The 25329-nt window shown below is 35.9% G+C and overlaps 3 protein-coding genes and 1 pseudogene across 3 annotated transcripts; all 4 read left to right on the top strand.

The window, feature by feature from the left end:
• Positions 1–542: 542 nt before the first annotated feature.
• LOC141830336 (uncharacterized) lies at positions 543–4275 on the top strand. The gene is made up of 4 exons (XM_074717781.1): positions 543–2884; positions 2978–3289; positions 3365–3452; positions 3535–4275. The coding sequence occupies exons 1-4, from the start codon at positions 543–545 to the stop codon at positions 4273–4275; spliced, it is 3483 nt and encodes a 1160-aa protein (XP_074573882.1).
• A 107-nt stretch (positions 4276–4382) lies between these two features.
• LOC141830563 (uncharacterized) lies at positions 4383–6596 on the top strand (annotated as a pseudogene).
• A 6078-nt stretch (positions 6597–12674) lies between these two features.
• On the top strand, positions 12675–15532 carry LOC141830562 (sucrose transport protein SUT1-like). The gene is made up of 14 exons (XM_074717969.1): positions 12675–12869; positions 13028–13093; positions 13194–13292; positions 13394–13458; positions 13589–13673; positions 13775–13808; positions 13882–13981; positions 14113–14188; positions 14266–14445; positions 14542–14685; positions 14779–15012; positions 15078–15141; positions 15240–15283; positions 15359–15532. Exons 1-14 carry the CDS (start codon positions 12675–12677, stop codon positions 15530–15532), a joined length of 1560 nt encoding a protein of 519 aa, XP_074574070.1.
• A 5054-nt stretch (positions 15533–20586) lies between these two features.
• On the top strand, positions 20587–22005 carry LOC141830703 (plasma membrane-associated cation-binding protein 1-like). Its single transcript, XM_074718120.1, has 5 exons — positions 20587–20692; positions 20783–20926; positions 21033–21122; positions 21213–21297; positions 21382–22005. Exons 2-5 carry the CDS (start codon positions 20816–20818, stop codon positions 21744–21746), a joined length of 651 nt encoding a protein of 216 aa, XP_074574221.1. The 5' UTR covers positions 20587–20692; positions 20783–20815; the 3' UTR covers positions 21747–22005.
• The last annotated feature ends 3324 nt before the right edge of the window (positions 22006–25329 follow it).

Genomic DNA, 25329 nt, shown 5'->3' with positions numbered 1-25329 from the left:
CGGCCAGTGGTGGAGTAGGGTTAGGTTTACCTATGTTAGCTTAGGGTTAGGGTTAGATTTACCAATGTTAGCTTAGGGTTAGGGTTAGGTTTATCTAGGTTAGCTTAGGGTTAGGGTTAGATTATGTGTTTGCGCGTAGAAACGAGTGCACATGTTGGTTAGCTTACAGATTAGAGTTAGGGTTAGTGAGAAAATAGTATTAGAGTTTATAGGGTTAGGGTTATTGTATCTTAAGTTAATTATTTTTAGTATGTTTTAAATAATGTTCTTGGTTATATAATATAACATTGTAAATATGATTGTGCAGGTCCTACTTTGACGTGGGAAGGTGCTACGCATATTTTTGCTTTCACCTGTTGTGAGTATAAATTTGTTAATTGATATATCTATGATTGTCTTATATAATTTATGGTATGCTTTGTTAATTGATATATCCACATGATTGCCTTATTTCCATGTTTTCATAATGATGATATGTTTTATATGCATGGTATAACTAGTTATGTATATTAATTGATTAAATTGAAAACAGGAAATTAAAAATGCAGAATCAAAGGGGTTGGATGTATAGAAAGAACAAACCTAACCGTCAAGGATTAACTGATGAGTATATTGTTGGAATGCAACAATTTTTAGAATTTGCAACCTCTCAAGTTGAATTTATGGATGGAGAAAAGATACGATGTCCATGTAGAAAATGTCACAATGGTAAATTTTTAAAATGTGACAAAGTTCAGGAACATCTGTGTAGATTTGGTTTCACTCCTAACTATTATAATTGGACAAGCCATGGTGAACCATTTATACCTGACGAGGAATATTATGGACAACAAAATATACAAGCGTCAATGAGTGGTGATCAAAGTACTTATAACCAATTCAATCCATATCAGAGTGCAGGAGGTCATAATTTATTTTCAGATCCGAGTTTTGCAAGCTCTAGTTGTCCTCCAACGGATGAACAATTATTTTCTGCTTATACATCACCATTTGAGGGGGTACAAGAACAAAATGTTTATGAGAATTTAAATAGTCAGACATATGAACAATTTCAAGAAATGCTAAGTGCTGCAGATCAACCTGTGTGGGCTGGTTGTGACACTCACACTCAATTATCTCTGACTGCAAGATTATTGAATGTAAAAGCTGAGCATAATGTGTCTGAAAATTGTTTTAATGATTTTGTTCAAGTTATGGGAGAGGCACTTCCGCGTGATCACAACATGCCTACTGATTATTATAGTATGAAAAAACTTGTGAAAGACTTAGGTCTTCCAGTGGAAAGGATTGATGCTTGTAGAGATGGTTGTATGATATATTGGGGAGAAGATCAAGATGCAGATGTTTGCAAATTTTGTAATCAAGCTAGGTACAAGAGAATCAATAAGCCTCAACAACGACGTAAAGCATACAGTCAGCTATTTTATTTGCCTTTGACTCCTAGGTTACAAAGATTGTATGCATCAGAAGCCACTGCTGAACATATGACATGGCATGCTAATCATCAAACAGAACATGATCTAATGTGTCATCCATCAGATGCAGAGGCATGGAAAAATTTTGATAGAACATATCCTGATTTTGCAAAGGAAATTCGGAATATAAGATTGGGTCTATGTGCTGATGGATTTGCTCCATTTGGTAAATCAGGAAGAAATTATTCTTGTTGGCCAGTTATATTAACTCCGTATAATCTGCCACCTGGGATGTGTATGAAAACACCGTATATGTTTTTAACATTGGTTGTGCCTGGCCCTCAAAATCCGAAAAAGTTTATTGATGTTTACATGCAACCACTGATTGCAGAGCTGAAACAATTATGGAATGATGGTTTTCCTACATATGATATTCATACTAATCAGACGTTTATAATGAAGGCTGCACTGCTTTGGACGATAAATGATTTTCCAGCTTATGGCATGTTATCAGGATGGAGTACTGCAGGAATTTTAGGATGTCCAATATGTATGGAAAGATCCAAATCATTCAGATTGAAACATGGAAGGAAAGCCAGCTATTTTGATTGTCATAGACAATTTTTACCAGCAAATCATAAATTCAGAAGGAATAAAGATGAATTCACTAAAAATAGAGTTGAAAGAACACCTCCACCAATGAGATTATCAGGTCAACAGCTTTGGTACAGAGTTTATAATTTTCCTTCTGTTATTGAAGATCCTCGTGGTACACCTTATGAATATGGGAGCACACATAAATGGACTAAACGGAGTATATTTTGGGATCTACCGTACTGGTACAGTCATTTACTAAATCATAATCTAGATGTGATGCATATTGAGAAAAATGTTTTTGATAATCTGATAAATACAGTCATGGATATTCCTGGAAAAACAAAAGACAATTTGAATGCAAGAAAAGATATGCGACTGATTTGTAAAAGACCCAGTCTTGATGTCGATGAAAATAGTAGGGGGCCAAAGCCAAAGGCAATTTATACATTAAATAGAGAGCAGAGACGTATTGTTTGTGAATGGCTAAAATCTTTGAGATTTCCAGATGGTTATGTCTCTAATATTGGAAGATGTGTTGATTTGAAAGAATACAAATTAAGTGGTATGAAAAGTCATGATTGTCATATATTCATGGAAAGACTTATTCCTATTGCATTTAAGGAGTTGTTACCAAATTTTGTCTGGGCTGCAATTTCAGAGTTAAGTATTTTCCTTCACGATCTCTGCTCAACAGTTTTGAGACATTCACACATGGAGACTTTAGAGAAAAATATTCCAATCATTTTGTGCAATTTAGAAAGGGTTTTTCCACCGTCATTTTTTGACTCCATGGAACATCTTTTGGTTCACTTGCCATATGAGGCAAAAGTTGGAGGTCCTGTCCATTATCGATGGATGTATCCATTTGAAAGGTACGAATTTGAAATTCGAATAATGACTAAATATTTATTGATCTTAATTATTTTTTTTTTGGTTTATAATCTGATTTCTTATATGATAAGCAGATTTTTATATCATTTGAAGAGAAAGGTTAAAAATAAAGCACATGTTGAAGCCTCTATTGTCAATGCATATATCGTCGAGGAAGTAACAACTTTTGCATCATATTATTTTGAGCCTCACGTTAAAAGCAAAAGGCAGAGGCCAGGAAGAAATGATGAAGGTCCTATTGATCAAAATTTAAAGTCATTTTCAATTTTTAACTATCTTGGTCGACCAAGTGGACAATGTAAGGAGAGATATTTAACTGGTCAAGAATTGCGTGCAGCTCAGACATATATTTTACTGAATTGTCCAGAAGTCACGCCATATTTCGAGTAAGTATATAATTTTTATGTTGGTAATATCTTATATTTTGGCACATGTGTGACTGTCATTTAATTTTATTGTAGGATTTTTCAACAATTATATTCTGAAATGTCGGCACAAGACTTTGATCGATATTGTGATGAAGAATTTGCACCATGGTTCAAATCATATGTAAGTAGTAGTCAATCAAATTTATACTATCATTTATATATATACATATGACAAATTTTTATACATGTTTTTTGGATTTTAGGTTTATGACAATCAAGCTCACCTTGAGCAGGAATTTCTATTTCATCTTTCTTGGGGTCCGAAAGCATTGGTACGCACTTGGCCAGCATATTTCATAAATGGATATATTTTTCATACTCAGGAATATGGAATGGGAAAAAGTACAATGAATAGTGGAGTGTGTGTTCAATCATCAGAAAATGACCGAGCCAGTGCAAGCAATGATTTTTATGGTTTGCTGGATGAAATTATAGAGATAGAATATCCCGGACCAGAAATGAAAGTTATTTTGTTTATGTGTCGATGGTTTGACCCAGTTAGAGGAATGAAGGTGCATCCACAGTACAAGTTGGTTGAAATAAATCATAAAAGGTTTTATAAACGATATGAACCATTTGTGTTGGCACAACAAGCTATTCAGGTATTCTATGCTTCGTATCCTAGTTTGAGACGTGACAAAATTGATTGGTGGGTTGTATGTAAAACTAAAGCACGGTCCAAAATTGAGGAACGTTGGGAAGACATTGCATATCAACAAGAGGAAGTTAGAAACACATTTGAGACTGAAGAACATGTTATTTCAACATTACGAGATCCAAGCGGAATTGTAATTAATGTTGATGCAAGTGAACTTAATGAAAATATTAATGAAGACGCTGAGAGCGACGACGACGACGACGACGACGACGACGACGATGATAACGAAGACGACGACGACGACGATGATAATGACAATGACAATGAAGATTTTGATTATATATAAAAACAAGATCTTTTATAAATAATGGTAAGGATAAATTTATGAGTTATTTAGTTGTATTCGTCATATTTATATAACTTGTTGCTTCTTTACTTGTTTATACACTATTGATGCACTGTATTTTTTCTTATATGTTATTACAGGTCATAGTATTTATATTTTATAGCTGTTTGACTTCTACTCACCTCATACCGAATAGACATGGTAAGTTTTTTCATATTCCTTTTATTGTTAACATTATTTATTATTTGATCTTATAACAATTTTGTTTCACAGTTTCGTCGAGGTGGACATAGGCGTAGTAGTGCTGCTAGCCAGTCCCCTTCAGCACCTCGACAGTCGTCTTCCCCTACTGCTGCACTTTCACCGTCCAGTGGTGCACCTTCACCGCCCATTGCTGCACCTTCACCGCCCATTGCTGCACCTTCACCGCCCATTGCTGCAGGACCTTCCCATACACCTTCGCCACCACAGCCGTCGCCGTTACAAACTCCAATTCCTTCTCCAGTACAGTCCACTACAGACCAACATCGCGAGGTTGTAGTTCCTGAGGGCGATTCGTAAGTATATATCATTTTTGTTATTTTTTTATTATATTTAATTTTTTGCTAATAATGTTTGTTTGATATTTTTTATAGTTTCCAAAATTCAGTATCAATTATTCGCAAACTTAATAGAATCGTCAATAATCATTGGGGAGGAGCTTCATTAACTTATACCAGCACTCCAGACTCCACAAAGGATTTATGGTGGAGGGAATTCAAGGTATATGTTTTCTTAATGTAATTGTCATATTAAAAAATAATTGAATATATCTAAGTATTTATGAGTTTTTCATTTCAGCGAGCATTTACTTGGGATCCAGCAGATGAATTGGAAATCAAGAGAATTTTTTAAAAAAAATGTGGGGATCATATTCGGCATACACTCCATCATGCCAAGATCAGAGGACAAAGACCACCGTGCATCCCTGATGAAAATTGGACAAAGATCCTTGCTGTTTGGCAAACCGAGGAAAGCAAAAAAAAAAGTGAAAGAAATAAGGCAAATCAAAAAGCTAATTCTGGTGAATCATCTGCAACATATGCGGGAGGCTCCATCAATGTAGAGGAACACGCGCGCAGATTAGTAAAATTTTTGACACACTATGTAATTAATTAAATTTAGCTTATTTCTATATTTCTAACAATGTTTTTTTAGACTCAGGAGATGGGAAAGGAGCCAGTATTTATGGAGACATTTACCCGCACTTTCCAGAAAAAAGATAAGACTTGGAGCGGGGAAAGAGCTAGAACACTAAAGGTTTAAATTTTAATATTTAACTTAAATGAATTTTAAAAGTTATGTATCTTCTTTAATAGGAAATTAAATTTATTTATCTTTCAATACAGGAAAAATATGATGAGCTCGAGCTAGCACAGAGAAGTGAAAGTGCTAGTATTGCTGATGGATCTGAGTCCTCCGTAGGAAATGACTTGAATATTTGGTTGGAGGTCACTGGAGGATCGAAGGGAGGGAGGATATTGGGATTGGGTTCTCTGAGCAGAACTCATCATGTTCCTACCACCTCTTCTCCTTCCAGCCAACCAGCAATGAGGGCACAAATAAATAGTCTAACTGAAGAAGTCTCTCATTTAAAAGGAATAATATTGCAAAGGGATGAAGAAATGAGAGAAATGCGTAGACGACAGGATTTACTTTTTGCGCATTTTCAGTTAGACTCCGCTCCAAGTCAGTTGCCTGATCAGCCTTCCCATGATGCCGGTGATGACGACGCTTCTTCATAGCCTAGTTGTGTATTATTTTATTTTTCCTCGCATTTCATGTTACAGTATTTTTTGGTTTTTATAACTATATAATTGTTTACTAATTAATATTTTTATTGTGTTTTCAACAGGGGTTCATCCAAGGACGGCAAAAAGGTAAATTTTTCTATTTTATACTTTATTTGTAAAAATTAATTTTCTAATATTTCTAATACTTCTGTTTGCTGATGTAGGAAAAGAAAAAACAATTTTGATGAAGAAGCGATCAGTGACGCAGAAAGTATCACCCGAGGTCGCCGTGGACGGTGATATTTCTGCATAGTTTTTTCTCTGGTCTTTTACATACTTTATCATATGGATGTATTGATTTATGGAGTTGATGGATTTGATATGGATGTTAGTTTGTTGGATACTTTTGTTTGGAGCTTGGATATGGATGTTTGATACATTTAGATGTTGTTTGATATTGTTGTAGCTTGTTGTTTTTTACTGAAGTTTGTAGGAACTTGATATTATGGATGTTTGTTGTTTGTGAATGTGAGTATATTTATTTTTGGATGTATATGGATGTGAGTATTTATTTTTGGATGTATATGGATGTGATATTTATGTAAACAGGTTTCATATTAGCAAAAACAGATTGAATCTGTCAATTTTTTTTTTAAATTGCGACGAGTTTTGCGACAAAAAACCATTTTCGTCGCAAACCTATCGAAACTACTGTGCGGCTATATTTGGCGACAAAATCCTAGTTTTCGTCGGAAATTTGCGACAAAAAAATTGTTTTCGTCGCAAATTTGCAACGAAAACTAGTTTTTTGTCGCCAACGTATCGTAATCACAGTAGTTTTTATAATTATCTACATTTTGCGACAAAAAATCTTTTTGTCGCAAATTTCCGACGAAAACACTATTTTTTTGTCGCAAATTTGCGACAAAAAATGGTTTTCCGTCGCATATTGGCGACAAAAAATATTTATGTCGCAAAATCGCGGTAGTTTCCGACGAATAATTTGGTTTTTTGTCGCAAATTTGCGACAATTTCTAGTTTTTCGTCGGAAATTTCCGACGAAAATAATACATTCGACGCAAAATGATTTTATTTTGGCAACGAATTTAGTTTTTCGTCGCAAAACTTTTGCAACTGCTTATCTGCCGCCATTTTTTGTTGATTATTTGTTTGTCCCTTTTGCGACGAAAATTTATTTTTTGTCGCAAAGTTTGCGACGAATTATTTTTTTGTCGCCAAAATTTTGGGACGCCCTTATTTATTTGTCCCAAAGTTTTGCAACGAAATTTTCTGAATTTGTCGCAAAGTTTGCGACGAATTTAGATATTTTCGTTGCAAAACTTTGCGACGCGCCATTTGCAACAGAAAATTTTTCGTTGCAAAATTCGTCCCTAAACATGTTTGCGACGAATATTTTCAATTTTTTCGTCCCAAAATTCGTCCCAAATGAGCAGTATTTTTGTAGTGAGACTGAATTTTACATTCCGTCGCTAAATTTATAAACTGAATCAAAATTTTATTATTAAAATTAGCAACTGAATCCAAATTCGATCGCTAATTCTAAAGACCGGATTCAAATTCGATCACTAATTCTAGTGACCGAATCCAAATTCTCCCATTGCTAACCCATAAACTGCTATCATAGTCAAAGAGTTGCACCCCTCCTCGGATCTGACACGAAAGGGCTGAGGACTCGCAATGGGACAGTAGGACCGCCTCTAGAAAAGAAAATCGGGGGAAAGGGTGGGGAAAGGGCGGAAGGTGGGAGGAAAGGACATTTGGGAAGGAAAGGCTGAGGAAAGGGCGGAAGGTGGGAGGAAAAGACGAGGAGGACAAGGGGAAAAAAACTAGGGTTCACCTGAGACGCTGGAGAAGGAGATCCCGTCGGAAAAAACCTGCCAAAAGAGGAGATTGGAGAGATCGGCAGCGGAGAGAAGGCGTGCGGAGAAAAGGGGCACAGCGGAGAGAAGGCGTGCGGCGGGTGTTTAGGGCTCGGGAGGAAGTAAAGGAAAAAAATTAAGAAAATAAATTAGCGATCGAATTGGTTTCGATCGCTATTTAGCGACCGAAACTCCAGTTCGATCGCTAAAATAGCGATCGAACCAAATTCGATCGCTAAATTAGCGATCGAAATAAGTTCGATCGCTACTTTAGCGACTGAAATTTGGTTTGATCGCTATTTAGCGATCGAATTAGAGTTCGGTCGCTAAACATTAACGACCGAAAAAATGGTCGCTAAATTCTTTTCTTTTCATACACTTCTAAAATTACTGGACTAATTAATTTTTGAACGCTAATTTAGCGATCGAGATATAAATTCGATCGCTAAATACCGACCGAATTATAATTTCGATCTCAAATTTACGACCGATTAAATATCGATCGCTAATTTAGCGACAGATTAAAGTTCGATCGTTAATTTAACGATCGATAGTAATTCGGTCGCTATTTAGCGACCGAATTTATATTTCGGTCGCTAAATTAGCGATCGAAATTTAATCGGTCGCTAAATCCATTGCTATTTCTGGATTTTTTTTGTGGTGGAACGAACCATTTTTAAACAGACTCCTATTTCATTTGATCGAAAAGATAACTAAGAATATAACATCTGGGACTTGAATAGTGGAATTTGTCGAGATGACAATCTTTTTTTAAAAGTTGCCTTTTATATCTTCAATTATATATATCAACTTGAAATAATTGAATATCATATATTATACGACTTGTACTTTTATTTAATTCTTAAAATATTACAAATAAGAATGAATGGTAAAATAAGCAAACCATATGTAAAAAAAACTCAAATTTATATATACTAAACAAGGTCTCTATCATTCAAGGCAAGCATAACATGTGCATGACTTCACGACTTATGGTTAGAACTAAACAAGGTCTCTACTATTTAAAGCAATTAAGCACAACATGTGGGAAGGAAAATTTGGGGAAAGGGTGGGGAAAGGGCGGAAGGTGGGAGGAAAGGACCTTTGGGAAGGAAAGGCTGGGGAAAGGGAGGAAGGTGGGATGAAAAGACGAGGAGGACAAGGGGAAAAAAACTAGGGTTCACCTGAAACGCTGGAGAAGGAGATCCCGCCAGAAAAAACCTGCCGAAAGAGGAGATTGGAGAGATCGGCAGCGGAGAGAAGGCGTGCGGAGAAAAGGGGCGCAGCGGAGAGAAGGCGTGCGGAGAGAAGGCGTGCGGTGGGTGTTTAGGGCTCGGGAGGAAGTAAAGGAAAAAAAATTAAGAAAATAAATTAGCGATCGAATTGGTTTCAGTCGCTATTTAGCGACCGAAACTCCAGTTCGATCGCTAAAATAGTGATTGAACCAAATTCGATCGCTAAATTAGCGATCGAAATAAGTTCGATCGCTACTTTAGCGACTAAAATTTGGTTCGATCGCTATTTAGCGACCGAATTAGAGTTCGATCGCTAAACATTAACGACCGAAAAAAATGGTCGCTAAATTCTTTTCTTGTCATACACTTCTAAAATTACTGGACTAATTAATTTTTGAACGCTAATTTAGCGATCGAAATATAAATTCGGTCGCTAAATACCGACCGAATTATAATTTCGATCTCAAATTTACGACCGATTAAATATCAATCGCTAATTTAGTGATCGATTAAAGTTCAATCGTTAATTTAACGATCGATAGTAATTCGGTCGCTAATTAGCGATCGAATTTATATTTTGGTCGCTAAATTAGCGATCGAAATTTAATCGATCGCTAAATCGGTCGCTATTTCTGAATTTTTTTTTGTGGTGGAACGAACCATTTTTAAACGGACTCCTATTTCATTTGATCGAAAAGATAACTAAGAATATAACATCTGGAACTTGAATAGTGGAATTTGTCGAGATGACAATCTTTTTTAAAAAAGTTGCCTTTTATATCCTCAATTATATATATCAACTTGAAATAATTGAATATCATATTATACGACTTGTACTTTTATTTAATTCTTAAAATATTACAAATAAGAATGAATGGTAAAATAAGCAAACCATATGTAAAAAAAACTCAAATTTATATATACTAAACAAGGTCTCTATCATTCAAGGCAAGCATAACATGTGCATGACTTCACGACTTATGGTTAGAACTAAACAAGGTCTCTACTATTTAAAGCAATTAAGCACAACATGTGGGAAGGAAAATTTGGGGAAAGGGTGGGGAAAGGGCGGAAGGTGGGAGGAAAGGACCTTTGGGAAGGAAAGGTTGGGGAAAGGGCGGAAGGTGGGATGAAAAGACGAGGAGGACAAGGGGAAAAAAACTAGGGTTCACCTGAGACGCTGGAGAAGGAGATCCCGCCAGAAAAAACCTGCCGAAAGAGGAGATTGGAGAGATCGGCAGCTGAGAGAAGGCGTGCGGTGAAAAGGGGCGCAGCGGAGAGAAGGCGTGCGGAGAGAAGGCGTGCGGTGGGTGTTTAGGGCTCGGGAGGAAGTAAAGGAAAAAAAATTAATTCGGTCGCTATTTAGCGATCGAATTTATATTTTGGTCGCTAAATTAGCGATCGAAATTTAATCGATCGCTAAATCGGTCGCTATTTCTGATTTTTTTTTTTGTGGTGGAACGAACCATTTTTAAACGGACTCCTATTTCATTTGATCGAAAAGATAACTAAGAATATAACATCTGGAACTTGAATAGTGGAATTTGTCGAGATGACAATCTTTTTTAAAAAAGTTGCCTTTTATATCCTCAATTATATATATCAACTTGAAATAATTGAATATCATATTATACGACTTGTACTTTTATTTAATTCTTAAAATATTACAAATAAGAATGAATGGTAAAATAAGCAAACCATATGTAAAAAAAACTCAAATTTATTCATATATATATATATATACTAAACAAGATCTCTATCATTCAAGGCAAGCATAACATTTGCATGACTTCACGACTTATGGTTAGAACTAAACAAGGTCTCTACTATTTAAAGCAATTAAGCACAATATGTGGGAAGGAAAATTTGGGGAAAGGGTGGGGAAAGGGCGGAAGGTGGGAGGAAAGGACCTTTGGGAAGGAAAGGCTGGGGAAAGGGCGGAAGGTGGGAGGAAACGACGAGGAGGACAATGGAAAAAAAAACTAGGGTTCACCTGAGACGTTGGAGAAGGAGATCCCGCCAGAAAAAACCTGCCAAAAGAGGAGATTGGAGAGATCGGCAGCGGAGAGAAGGCGTGCGGAGAAAAGGGGTGCAGCGGAGAGAAGGCGTGCGGCGGGTGTTTAGGGCTCGGGAGGAAGTAAAGGAAAAAAAATTAAGAAAATAAATTAGCGATCAAATTGGTTTCAGTCGCTATTTAGCGACCGAAACTCCAGTTCGATGGCTAAAATAGTGATCGAACCAAATTCGATCGCTAAATTAGCGACCGAAATAAGTTCAATCGCTACTTTAGCGACTGAAATTTGGTTCGATCGCTATTTAGCGACCGAATTAGAGTTCGGTCGCTAAACATTAACGACCGAAAAAAATGGTCGCTAAATTCTTTTCTTATCATACACTTCTAAAATTACTGGACTAATTAATTTTTGAACGCTAATTTAGCGATCGAAATATAAATTCGGTCGCTAAATACCGACCGAATTATAATTTCGATCTCAAATTTACGACCGATTAAATATCTGTCGCTAATTTAGCGACTGATTAAAGTTCGATCGTTAATTTAACGATCGATAGTAATTCGATCGCTATTTAGCGATCGAATTTATATTTTGGTCGCTAAATTAGCGATCGAAATTTAATCGGTCGTTAAATCCATCGCTGTTTCTGGATTTTTTTTTGTGGTGAAACGAACCATTTTTAAACGGACTCCTATTTCATTTGATCGAAAAGATAACTTAGAATATAACATCTGGGACTTGAATAGTGTAATTTGTTGAGATGACAATCTTTTTAAAAAAAGTTGCCTTTTATATCCTCAATTATATATATCAACTTAAAATAATTGAATATCATATTATACGACTTGTACTTTTATTTAATTCTTAAAATATTACAAATAAGAATGAATGGTAAAATAAGCAAACCATATGTAAAAAAACTCAAATTTATTCATATATATATATATATATTAAACAAGGTCTCTATCATTCAAAGCAAGCATAACATGTGCATATATGACTTCACGACTTATGGTTAGAACTAAACAAGATCTCTACGATTGATTTAAGGCAATTAAGCACAACGTGTGAGTTAATTGGGCACTCTTAATTAGTATTTTAAAAACCAAATGTGGCTGATAAAAATTTTATAATCAAGTGCTGTTTAAGAATTTTACTTATTTTTTTAAAAATAAATAAATAAATAAATGAGAGAGAATATGCATGGTTTATTTTTATTTTATTAAATTGGATTGAGGATATACAACATTTCATTGCCTACCATTTTATATGGTTCGTTTTTGGGGAGTGAACTGTAAATTTGTACACAAAAGACAGGTAACTTATATCCAACCAAAACAAATATAAAACAGATAAAATCAATTCGTTACTTGTTTTGGTTGAATTAATTAATTAATCAATTCGGTACTTATCCATTGATCACCGGCAGGCACTTCCACGCCCTTTATTTGAGTGCCTGCTAGCTCCTACGTACGCTGAGCCCATCATTGTTAGAAGATGGCCGGGGTCGGACGAAGGCGGGAGTTGGAGCTTGCAGAAGCTGCGCATGCCGGAGAAGCCCGTGACGGTGGGCCCCCGGCGGTGGCGGAGAAGCACATCAGCTTGACGAGGCTGGTCTTTGCTTGCATGGTGGCCGGCGGGGTGCAGTATGGCTGGGCACTTCAGCTTTCCTTGCTCACGCCCTATGTCCAGGTATAACATGCATGCAAGCACATTAATTATATAGATGATGAGTACTCGTACCTTTGCGAATGATCTATCGATCGCTAGGCTAGCTTTGACTATCGATCTATAAACTAAGTTAGACGTACGTACGTGTTGCTAACTCTGCAACTGCATGTTTTGGACAGACGCTGGGGCTATCACATGCTCTGTCTTCCATAGTATGGCTTTGCGGTCCTGTTGCTGGCTTCGTGGTAATTAATTAGTTTTGATTAATTTCATATAAATAAATTTCACTTCTTTTTATCTAAATTCTAGCTCGATATGAACTTAAAGTAATTTTAATTTGTGTAGGTGCAACCTATTGTAGGCCTGTGGAGTGATAGGTGTCGATCGCGATTTGGAAGGAGAAGGCCCTTCATATTTGTCGGCTGCGTGTTGATATCCATCGCCGTGAGCAACCTATATATATATTAAGCAAATACGAACTGATAATGATCGTCGTTAATTAATTGCTAATTAAGCTTTCATATGCACGCATGTCCATGTTTTAGGTGATTGTGGTAGGGTTTTCGTCAGATATTGGGCATGCACTGGGTGATACGAAAGAGCATTGCAGGTGAACTGATCAGCATTTATAATTTTCAAATATATATGCTTTAACATTAGATTTACAACGTAATTTTAGTTAATTAATTGGATTGATCAATAACATAATTAAGATGCTAATTAATTAACGCATGCTGCAGCGTTTATCATGGTCCTCGATGGCATGCAGCAGTAGTCTATTGTTTGGGATTTTGGCTATTAGATTTTTCTAATAATGCAGTTCAAGTACGTACGATTCTTTTCTAATTAATCTTAAGACTCCAACGTGAAATCCTTCCGTTGACATATATAATAATAAGATTAATATGTACAATTTTAATTTGCAGGGTCCAGCTCGAGCACTCATGGCCGATCTCTCAAGTAATATTTACTTGTTTATATGTTTTGCCAAAATATATATGTTTGTATTAAAATTGAGCGACGTGTGTGATAGGTCATCATGGACCTAACACAGCAAATGCTATATTTGCCTCATGGATGGCACTGGGAAATATCTTGGGATATTTGTCTGGTTCTAGCGGGACTTGGCACAAGTATGAACCAAACTTCATGAGTCTACTCACTTAACTTAAGCAAATTATATATCATCACTAATTAATCACAAATCAATATGTATGATACAAAAACTAATCTTTAATTCCTTTTCAAATACGTACTGTTGTAGGTGGTTTCCTTTCTTGGTGACAAACGCATGTTGTGAAGCTTGTGCAAACCTGAAAGGTGCATTTTTGGTTGCAGTGGTAGGTCTTGATCCATAAATATATAAGCATATATGATTATACCGTGAAGTTGAATTTGTATTTTTACTTTAAACCAGGTTTTACTGTTTATTAGCTTGACGGTCACTCTATTTCTCGCCAAAGAAGTTCGTCTATGTGACTTGAATACATTTGCGAGCGTAGATCAACAAAAGACAAGTTTTTTTGATGTCTTCAGGGCCTTTAAGAATTTGCCTCCTGGAATGCTTTCAGTGCTCCTTGTCACTGCCCTGACTTGGGTATGACTGGCTAAACCTATAACTCAATTATAATACATATGTACATATATACGATAGATGTGTAGATCTTAATCATGTTGCATTTTATCAATGTAGTTGTCATGGTTTCCCTTTACACTGTACAATACTGATTGGATGGGTCGCGAAATCTACTATGGCAAACCTAAAGGAACCAGTGAACAAATTGATGCTTACGATCGAGGTGTTAGAGAAGGCGCCTTCGGATTGCTCTTGAATTCTGTAAGGAACTAGTTTCTTTATTTACAAGTCTCACGATGCATGCCATATATCTTTGCCATTGATATCATCTGATGATTCCATCCATATTGTCAGGTTGTTTTGGGTGTATCATCTTTCTTGATCGCACCACTATGTCGAAAGTTGAGTGCAAAAGTAGTGTGGGCGATCAGCAATTTGACCCTGTTCGTTTGCATGGCTGCCATTTGCATCATAGGCGTTTGGTCCTCGAAAGAGTTTCATTCTTCAGCACAACTGAGACTCACTGCAGATCCAACCATTAGAGTCGTTGCTTTGGTTATCTTTACAATTCTCGGTTTTCCACTAGCTGTGAGTATCACATTTTCTAATTACCTATCACAAGTTTTTCTATTCTTATCATTCTTTCTCGATAGGTTGTATACAGTGTTCCTTTTGCGGTGACGGCACAATTAACTGCTAATGTGGAAGGCGGCCAAGGTCAGTTTGACATCATTAACTATATATATAATCATTTTCACCATGTACTTTAATATTGTTTTCCCCTTTCTGAATCAACATACATCCTTAATTCGCAGGACTTTGCGTTGGAGTTTTGAACATTTCAATCGTTATTCCTCAGGTGTGTTCCTTAGCTATTTTGAACTGTGTACAGCTTTTGGTAACTCATTGGTGCACGCTTAATTGGCTTCTGTAGGTGATCGTTGCTCTTGGAGCAGGCCCATGGGATGCTTTGTTTGGGAAGGGGAACATGCCTGCCTTCGCTTTGGCTTCTGCGATTGCTTTTGCATGCAGCATTGTCGGGCTTTTCATACTTCCAAGGCTCTCAAAGAGTGACTTTAAGACTTCAGGAGTCTCCGGGGGACACTGATCTTTAGACTGTAACTAAAGAGGAGAGGAGTCTGGTTACGTTCTAGCTAGTAGCTAGGATTATAATTAAGAAGCATTTAGCTTGTTTTTAATTTCTGCGTAGTGCGAAACTCTAACTAAGCAAGGTCTAAGATTAGGTAGACCATTGCATTCGAATCCGTTTTCTTGTTGCGGAGAGTCAAAGGAATATTTTTATCAATAATGTTGGGAATTAATTAATAGGATCGGAAGACTGCATGTGAAGGCAAATATCCAATCAAATCCCCTAATAGCGACCTAGCTAGTGAACTATTTCTATTTATGTTGGTTGTGTTGGTGGAATAGACTCTGAGTGAAGATTAATTAGGTTGATCAAGTTTGAATTGATTCAAGTTAGGATATTTGATTAATATATTAGTTAGTTGAGTAAAATATTAAGTAGGTCAAGATTGATCGAACTTGATAGTTGATCAATATGTTAAGTTTGTTGAGCAAAGAGTTAAGTAAGTTAAGATTGATCAGATACTTGATAAGATACGAAAAGTGAATCAGTTGATTTGATACTTATTGATCGAAAATTCAATTGAGAGTTGATACAAGACAGAAAGTTTAAGTAGGTCACGATTGACCGGACACTTGATGATCGAAAATCCAATAGAAAGTTAGCATGAACGTGAAATTTTAGCAAGTCAAGGTTAATCGAATATTAAATAAATATGAAATCCTAACATATCAAAGTTGATCGGATGTCAAGCAATGATAAAATCTTGATAGGTCAAGGTTAACTAGATGTTAAATAAAGAAATTAATTCTAGTAGGTTAAGGTCAACAAAATACTAAGTAAGATAAGAATTCAGCTTTTGTAAGACTAAAACATGAGTATTAGTGAATTGATATGGTGCGTATCGATATACTAATTAACTCAAAATTAAGATTTGAGATATTTTTAGAGTTTGCTATAGTAACTATGCTAAAGTGCTATGAACAATAGTTATTACATTGCCTATGAATAGTAATTTGCTATAGTATTATGAATAATAATTTAATACAATGGAGTCGACTGATTGATTTGATCGGTCAACTTATGACATTGTAGAAGTGAACAGAAGCTTCAGAAATTGATCAAAAAATGCAACTAATCATAAGTAGTCGACTAATGGAGTGTATCAGTCGACTGCTATCACTGTTCGAGCGAACAAAGAGTTCAAAACTCAACTTAGGATTCGAATAATTAGGCAACAGTCAACTGATAATTTTAGACAATAGACTGATGCTGAGGATAGATGGAGTCATTAAGCAGACAAGTCAAAGCAATGCTCAAATATTGATCAATCGACTAATGAGTAAAATCGGTCAACTGATAAGCAAAAATTAACCCAAACAACAACCCTATCAAAGAAGATTTTGAGATGTTTTGAAACAATTGATTCTTGGATGTTTCGTATGAAGTGTTATACACTTTTAGACCAACAAGAGGTATTTTTGAACAACAAGAAATATTTAAAGCAAGATTTGTATAAAGTAATTTATTTTCATTGTATTTGCTTGTATTATTTGTACAACTTAAAAAAGACTTCGTCGTATTTAATTTGGAAGATATGAAAAGGATAATGATGATAGATCACTAAGCCTCAGAGTAGTCATCTTGGGAGGTGATAAATCAAGTAAAATTTTAATATTGTACATGTGACACCGAGTTTACTTGAAATTTTCATTAGGTATCCAAACGATGAATACAAAATCTAGATAAGATAATCAGAATTATTCGTCCTCTCTAATTCACACTAGTCGGTGTTCGAAAATTCAATCCAAACTTAGCATGCACGCCCATTGAGAGAGAACTTTTACTGGCGCCTGCGTTGTCCAGATTCAGTGCCCAAGAAGCGTAATGCGTGGCATTGATCATGGTGCCGTCTTCAAGATCTGTCTTTCTTTTGATTAGTTACGGGATAAATTTTTATAAGTCGATCTGTAGAATATTAAATATTAAATTTGTTTTTATTCTACTTTACAACTGCATCACAATAATGAGTACATGCAAAAGAGTATTTTTCTAACGATATAATTAATAGTATTTACAATTCAATTTGATAAACGACCAACTAATATATCTCTAATTAATCGCTATTCGACTTGTATAAATGCAGGTCTCTTTCTTCGTCCTTTCCAGTGTTCATCCTGTTCCTATCAACTTAGTTGACAAAAACAACCGCAAGTCTTTAATTTTGCTTCTGAAACAAAAAAGCATAGCAAAATAGGCAATTTACCAACACACACTTAGTTTTGCAGATTTAACATTATATATATATATATATACGAAACTTGATATGCCTTCTCATGCGTCTAGCGTCCATGATTGAGTGTGTGTCCAAGAAAATTAGAGCATCCGGAAGTGATCCAAACTCTCTGCCCACTCAGCGTGTATATATATATGCTATGTACTTTTCTATGCGTGCAACACCCGCGATTGAGTGGGTGTTTGGTGAACTAAATCTTGCTCGTTGTTATAAAATCCCTATGTATATATTTACTTATGATTAAGCAATTTAAGATTTTTCTTTAAGGTTTAAGGATTGAGTTATAGTATTAAGTATAAAAAATTTTAAAATTAAAAAATTTTAGTTGCTCACGAGATATATGTCAGGTTGTTATCCAATATTAATTTCTTATCCCGTACATCCCACGAGCAATTTTTTTTTTAAACTTTTTTACTTAATATTAATAATTCAAATTAATCCTAAACTCTAAAGGGGAGATCTTAAATATATAGTTTAATCTAGACCTGCCCACGGGCCAGGTCCAGCCCGGACCCGGCCCGGACCCGGACCGGGTCAAACCCAGACCCGGCCCGTTGACCCGATTAGCCGGGCCAAACCGTAACCGGCCCGGCAGGCATATTTAATCTAGACCAGCCCACGGGCCAGGTCCAGCCCGGACCCGGCCCGGACCCGGACCGGGTCAAACCCAGACCCGGCCCGTTGACCCGGTTAGCCGGGCCAAACCGTAACCGGCCCGGCAGCCTGCCGGGCCGGTTAAGGTTCAAGGCCTCTTGAACCGGCGGTTCAGCCGGTTAATCGCCGGTTCAAACAGTAACTGTGGTTTGAGTTTTTTTGGGCTTTTTTGATTTTTTTTAACGGTTTTTATATTTTTTAATGTGTGTTCAATCATTTATATATAAAATATATTTAATTAAATTACAATTTAATATATTGTTGCTAGGGATCGAACCATAATATTCTGAGACACAAACACATGTACTCACCACTGTTCTATAACACCTTTTGTTTATAAAAGTAATATAATTATATATATACTATATTTATATTTATTTAATTCAAATCTATTTTAAGACGCCGTTGATGGGGAACGAACGCAATTCTCATCGGTCTTGGTCTCTTGGAATATGCACCACTAAACTATATTGACTTTTCTCTCTTTTTTTCAATATTTCTTTTATATAAATTTTAAATTTTAAATTTTTTAATATAATAATCTCGAACCGTCGTGAACCGTCGCGAACCGTGAACCGAACCGTGAACCGGCGGTTCCGAACCGTGAATCGTAATCGTCTTGGACGGTTAAGGTTAAGGGTCGACCTGCCACGAACCGTCGAACCGACGGTTCCGAACCGTCGAACCGGCAGTTCCGAACCGTGGTCGAGTCTAGTTTAATCATAAGCAAAAAAAAATTTTAAAAATAATACTATTTCTATTCTGGCCGCTCAGAATCTTCTATCGCACATTTCATGTACATACACAAATAGACGCATAGAGTAACAAAATTCTCTCTCTCTCTCTCTATATATATATATATATTATTCTATTTTAAAATTCCTTCCCGCTGTCATAAACAGAGTGAAATAAATGTGTCCTAATATTTTCATTTGAAATCTTACGTACCATTTTCTAAAATCTAACATTTTCATTTATATGATCGTTCACTCGCAGCTAAAAAAAAAAGATTTTAGAACGCAAATAGATAAGATCAACTACGGCCAACTTAACCTAGCACAGTCCAACTTACATACATATACGTATAGATAAATTAATAAGTACGAGTCAAATTAACCCCATATAAGGAAATTTGAACTAAAAAAAAATGCATAATCCAAAAAAAAAAATCAGAGGCATACTTTCATAAAAGAAAATAAAAAATAAAAACACGTTTCAATAAATTAAATTTAAATAAATAAAGGTGTTTTTTTGCTAAACTGCCCTATAAATTAAAAGAATAAAAAAAGCAAAGATCATCCTACTGGCAAACCTGGTTGGCCGAGCTACTCGATTCTTGACGACAGAGTGGAATAAAACGGTTGGCGTGACAATCGGTCTTCATCTACGGCATTAATTCGAAGCCAATCCAACTTAAATCAATTCCAGAGGTTTCACCTACTTTTATTTTTTTTATTTTTTTTAATTTTTTTAAATTTTTGTATTTTTGGGGTTGCAGCTCATAATTGTCTTCTTCTCTGCAGTGGCCTTGTCAGCCAGTCTGTCGCCCAAAGTTTGGTCTGCGTACTAATTCCCCACTGTGCCAATCTGGATTGCTTCTTTCAACCATGAATCATTCGGTATCATGATTGGGATCGATTTGTCCTGCTGCTGCGCATTCATCTTTCCATTTTATTCAATTAAATACCACGATACGAATAGATTTTACCAAACATTCTTTATATATAAAATGCTGCCACGTCATCTCCTTAGATATGATCGTACCTCGCTGTGGCATTATATTCCCACGGAAACGTGTGATCATGGCTAACACAAAATCATTAAGGGCCTATTTAGTTTAATTACCTTAACAAAATCATGCATGCCTACGTGTAAAGGATCCAGTTAGGTGTCATGTGGATGTAACATGACGCCGGTGAGGTGTCGAGCCCAGTAACAGCTCGGCCCGCCGGTTAGTCAGACTGCCATCGAACGAGGACCCCACGGACAGCTGTCTATTTGCTCGTCGTTCCACTTTTGCCCCTCCGTCAGCTGTCGTGGCCGCTGGTTATTGCGTGGTTTGGTTGGAGTTCAGGGTTATTAGTGTAAATGGGGTTGTATAATATTTTGCCTGGTATTGGTTGTGGGTTGCCTCTACTCTTTAATTTGTACATAATATATAACTGTTGCAGATCAGAGGAGGAGGAAGAAAAGAGGAAGAAGAGGCAACAGAGGAGGAAGAGCAATTAAGAGTATGTCTTGTCACCTATGATCTTTTCCTTTATTTTGTTTGTCTAATCGTTGTGCTAATTATTTTTTGTTTAATCTTTAATTTTATGAAGGGGGAAAGGATCGATCATATATTTTAGACTGAGATGGGTAGCATATGGAAATCTAAAGTTCTTCCAAGGTTCGCAAATGTTTTTGGTAATAGCAAAAAGAAAACGGCTGCAGCTGAGGCTGTCAAGTCCTTTGATGATTCAAAGGTCTTTTTCTTTTCTCCTTTGTTTTTGCGTTTCATTTTTGTTTTTGTTTTCTCCTGTTTTTGGTCAAAGTTCTTATAATTTTCTTGATATTTCTATGTGTGTTCAGGAGGAGTTTGCCAAAGAGTTTGAAGAGAAGAAGGCTGAACTCCAACCTAAAGTTATAGAAATTTATGAAGCTTCTCCAGCACCAATTAAGGTTCATAGATTTGATTAGTTATATTTACCCTGGTTCATGAAGAGCAAAATAACATTTGACATGCATATATATACATACATATACTCACAGGCTTTCGTGAAGAAACCCACAGAATCTGATCTGAAGAAGAACTCATCAGGAGTCAAGAAATTCCTTGATGAATTAGTGAAGATTGGTAATTCCTATTTGTATCATTTAATATATATATATATATAATAAAAGCTCTAGATATTAATTAATTAATCAATATGTGTTGCAGAATTCCCGGGCTCCAAGCCGGTGAGCGAGGCCGCCGTCAAGTTCGGTTCCTCATATGTCGCCGGACCGATCACCTTCATCTTCGAGGAGGTCTCCAGCCTCCTCCCGGCGGAAGAACCTCCTGCCGCGCCGGCCGAGGCCACCGATGCCTCCGCTCCCGCGGAGGAGAGCGCGAGCAAAGAGGTAACCGCCGAGGTCATCGAGGAGATCAAGAAAGAGGAGGAGGTTGTCAAGGTGGAGGAGACGCCGCCGCCTCCAGCCGCCTCCGAAACTCCCGCCCCGACCGAGCCGGCGGCCACCGATCCTCCAGCACCGGAGCCGGCCAAGGCGGAGGAGGTGCCGCCGCCGGAGCCCGCCAAAGCATGAGGTATATACAGTTACTGCATGCTCCACTTGATCAATTTCGTGCTCCCATGGCAAGGCGAACAGAGCAAGGCATCGCAATTTCTGTGTCTACGTACGTGATTGAAATTGTTATTAATTCTTTTCTTGATTTCTTCTGTACTTAAACTGTATTGGTGATGGGGATACGGAGTTCCATTTTGCTCATGCGAGCTGTGTAATATTATGAACAACTGTACTGGTGTGATTTATTATAAAATGTTCAATTGAGTTATATTTATTATATCTATTTTTTTCTCTTTGAAGATAAACATTGACTTTAAAAATGGCTACTGTACAATCATTGAGGCAACGATATTATTTGGAGATTGATTAGGGTTCCATGTGGAGGTTGCAGAGACCATTAAAAACTAAGAATTAATTTTTAGGCATTTTAGTGTTTATATTATGATAAGTTCTCAGTCAAAGTGTAGGGAAGAAGGAAAGAGGAAAAGGACGTGAGGTTAATCCAGCTCACGGCTGCCATCAGCAGAGGAAGTGTCCCACACACTTAAGAAGAGGTGATGGTTAAGTTTGAGTTGTATTTTCTTATCTCCAAAATATAAATATTTTTTTAAAAAAATAGTTTGTACTTGTGGTCAAAGGTGATAACTTTCATCTCAAGTATCCTTCAATATATATCAATTCTATAGCAATTTAAAAAAGATAAATCATAATAACTAAGTGAGCTTTTTAAATCCGAGAAATTTTATTCTTCAAAGAAGTATTCTTTTGGAGATTCCATCTCCACTTTTTTATGGTAATTTAACACTTAAGTACCAAATTAGCTAGGGACAGAGTCAAGATGGGGTGATGGATCTCCACCCTCTCAATTTTTTAATACAAGAGATGTAGAGGTATGCAGAGGTATAAAAAAGAAGAGTAAATATATGGAGGAGGTAAATAAGGAATGACTACACTGTTATCCTCCTCAACGATATATATATATAGATATCTTGCACATTTTATTTTGCGTGCTTTGTCTGCGATAGAAGATTTTGGATGTCCAAAATAGTAACAGTACTATTATTTTTTTATTTATGATTAAGTCATTTAAAAATTTTTTTCTTTAAGATTTAGGAATTGGATTATAGTATTAAGCACAAAAAAATTCAAAATGAAAAAAAAATTTAGTTGCTCAAAATAAAAATATAGTATTCGGTACACCTTATTAGCAACTAATTTTTTTTTACTTAATATTATAATTTATCTCTTAAATTCTAATGAAAAATTTTAATAGTTTAATCAACGTAAAAAAAATAAAAAATAAAAAATAATATTAGCGTAGGATCGGATGCGCAGACTATCAAAATAGAGAGAGAGGGCCGCGGTTGGCGTCATTGAATGGGGTGGGGCCTGGGACATAGACCAATAGATAGATAGATGACGATTACTCTTATGATAGAGTTTTACAGATGTTAATATGAACCAGTCAAATAAGTTATCTTCTAGTTTTTTTATAAAATTAATTTAGAAAAAAAAATTGTCCAGGAGTATCCTTTTGATAACAAATCATTAAAGAGTAATCTATATCAGTAATGATGACAATTGCTTCTCTTTTTTTTTATTTATAGCAAATATAATATTATTTTTAGTTTCTTTAAGGTTGCGTTTACGTTTGTAGGTTTGACTGAAGAAAAAAAACATATATTTATGAAGTGCTTATCTCCATTTATTTAGCTTATTATTTTGGAGGAGAGGAATTTATTGTACATCTTGAGGAAGTGATTTGAAGCTAAACCATGTTTGTCTAAATCTGGACAAACATGAGCCAATTCCCAAAATGTTAGGTATCTACAAATGACAAGGAGCTTGGGAGAGGCGAGGTGAACGGCGGTCCGCAACATGTAGAGCATTTGTATCGAGAGGAGATTGATCGACACAACACTTGTAAACTATTTGTGATTGTAAAAATCATCACAAATACTCAATTTGCCGTCATAAGTAACCATTTGATGATCGTCTAATGTAAATTTCACAATGAGAAGAGTCTATTAAGAAAATTTTTTAAGAGAGATGCATTTATTATGATATGTATATGCACTTAAATAATTAATAAATGTTATGTGAAATCATAATAAATATACATATTAATCGAGAAAGAGAGGTCAAAGAAGATTTTATTAATAATGATAAAATAGAATAAAAATTATTTAAATATACATGAATATATATCCACTTGTATGGGCTAGACTATAGCTAGTTTGATTGGCTCGTCCAATCTAACTAACTTATCTAATTTGATTGGCTGGTCTGTTGGGATGTATACCTAGAATCCTAGCTGTGTAAATAAAACATTCTGAAATGAGAATCACATTTAGTCAATACTTGCATTTAGTTTTTTATGCAAGTGTCCATTTAATCTATACTGTAGATTAACATGGTGTGCGGAGTCACACACAGAAGACCATGTTATCAGTCCCTTATAGATTATAAACAGTGTTCACAACCAAGATGGATTGGACAAACCATCGGAGTGGTTGTAGTGTAATTTTGTCTTAGTCTGTCTTGACTATAAAATTACACTAGTACACTAAGTATGTATTGAACAGGACCATCTGAGGATTGTTCGATTTATACTGACTATATAATTGAACTAAACCTCTGTTACTATAGATGTACATGCTCTTAATCCCGATATAATAACAAACACATGTACTTAGTATGTACTTCTTTGATTCATCAAAGGGTGAGATTTAGAACGATAGATCAAAAGGCCCGATGAGTTGGAAAGTAGTATTATGTACATGGTGTGTTGTTGATTATAGAAGGAAACTGTGTCCTATAATCTAGGCTGATGATGTCCCCTTGAGGAGCTCATAAGGATTATCATGTAAACCCTGCAGGTGGACCTTGTCCGCATGATAATGAGGTTGAGTGGTACTACTCTTGGATTAGAAGTTGATTAAATTCGAGTTGTCAGTAACTCATTTAATTGACGGACATACGATATCTTAAACACAGGGAGATTAATGTACTTATAGTAAGAAGGAGCTCATACAATAATATGAGATTGGTGCGGTAGTGCAATAATAACTCTCTAGTGGAATGAGTTATTATTGATGAGCTTGAGTTGGGTGTTCAGGGAGAACACAGGAAGCCCAAGTCCATCAGGAGGCCAAAACCAATTTCTCCTCTAGGTCCCTGCTGTAGCCTCTGGATAAAACCTCGTATCCACCTAAGAAAATTATATGAAATTTCGGATAAGAAATTTTAAGAATTTCTAAAATTATTTTTCTGGAGAAAAATTTTATTAAGAAATTCCGATTAAAATTTCTGTTACGAAATTATTAATTTTCTTCCGCAGAGAAAATTAATTATGATTTTACTAATCAAATCTGGATAAGATTTGATTTGATTAGAATCAAATCTGGATGAGATTTGATTTGATTAGAATCAAATCAGGATGAGATTTGATTTGATTCTTGATGAGATTTGATTTGATTAAAATCATAATTTTATTTCTTCCGCAGACAGAATTGGTAACTTCCGGAATTAATCCAAATCTCTCCGATTTGATTGAATCAAATCATGCCATGTTTATGGATCAATTATACCATAAATAAAG

Source organism: Curcuma longa, chromosome 6, assembly GCF_044706935.1.
Source record: "Curcuma longa cultivar G26 ecotype Majalengka, Jawa Barat chromosome 6, ITB_CL_G26_1.1, whole genome shotgun sequence".
In the NCBI taxonomy this organism is placed as follows: Eukaryota; Viridiplantae; Streptophyta; class Magnoliopsida; order Zingiberales; family Zingiberaceae; genus Curcuma; species Curcuma longa.
Note: the sequence above shows the minus strand (reverse complement) of the source record. Positions and strands in the feature narration are given on the sequence as shown.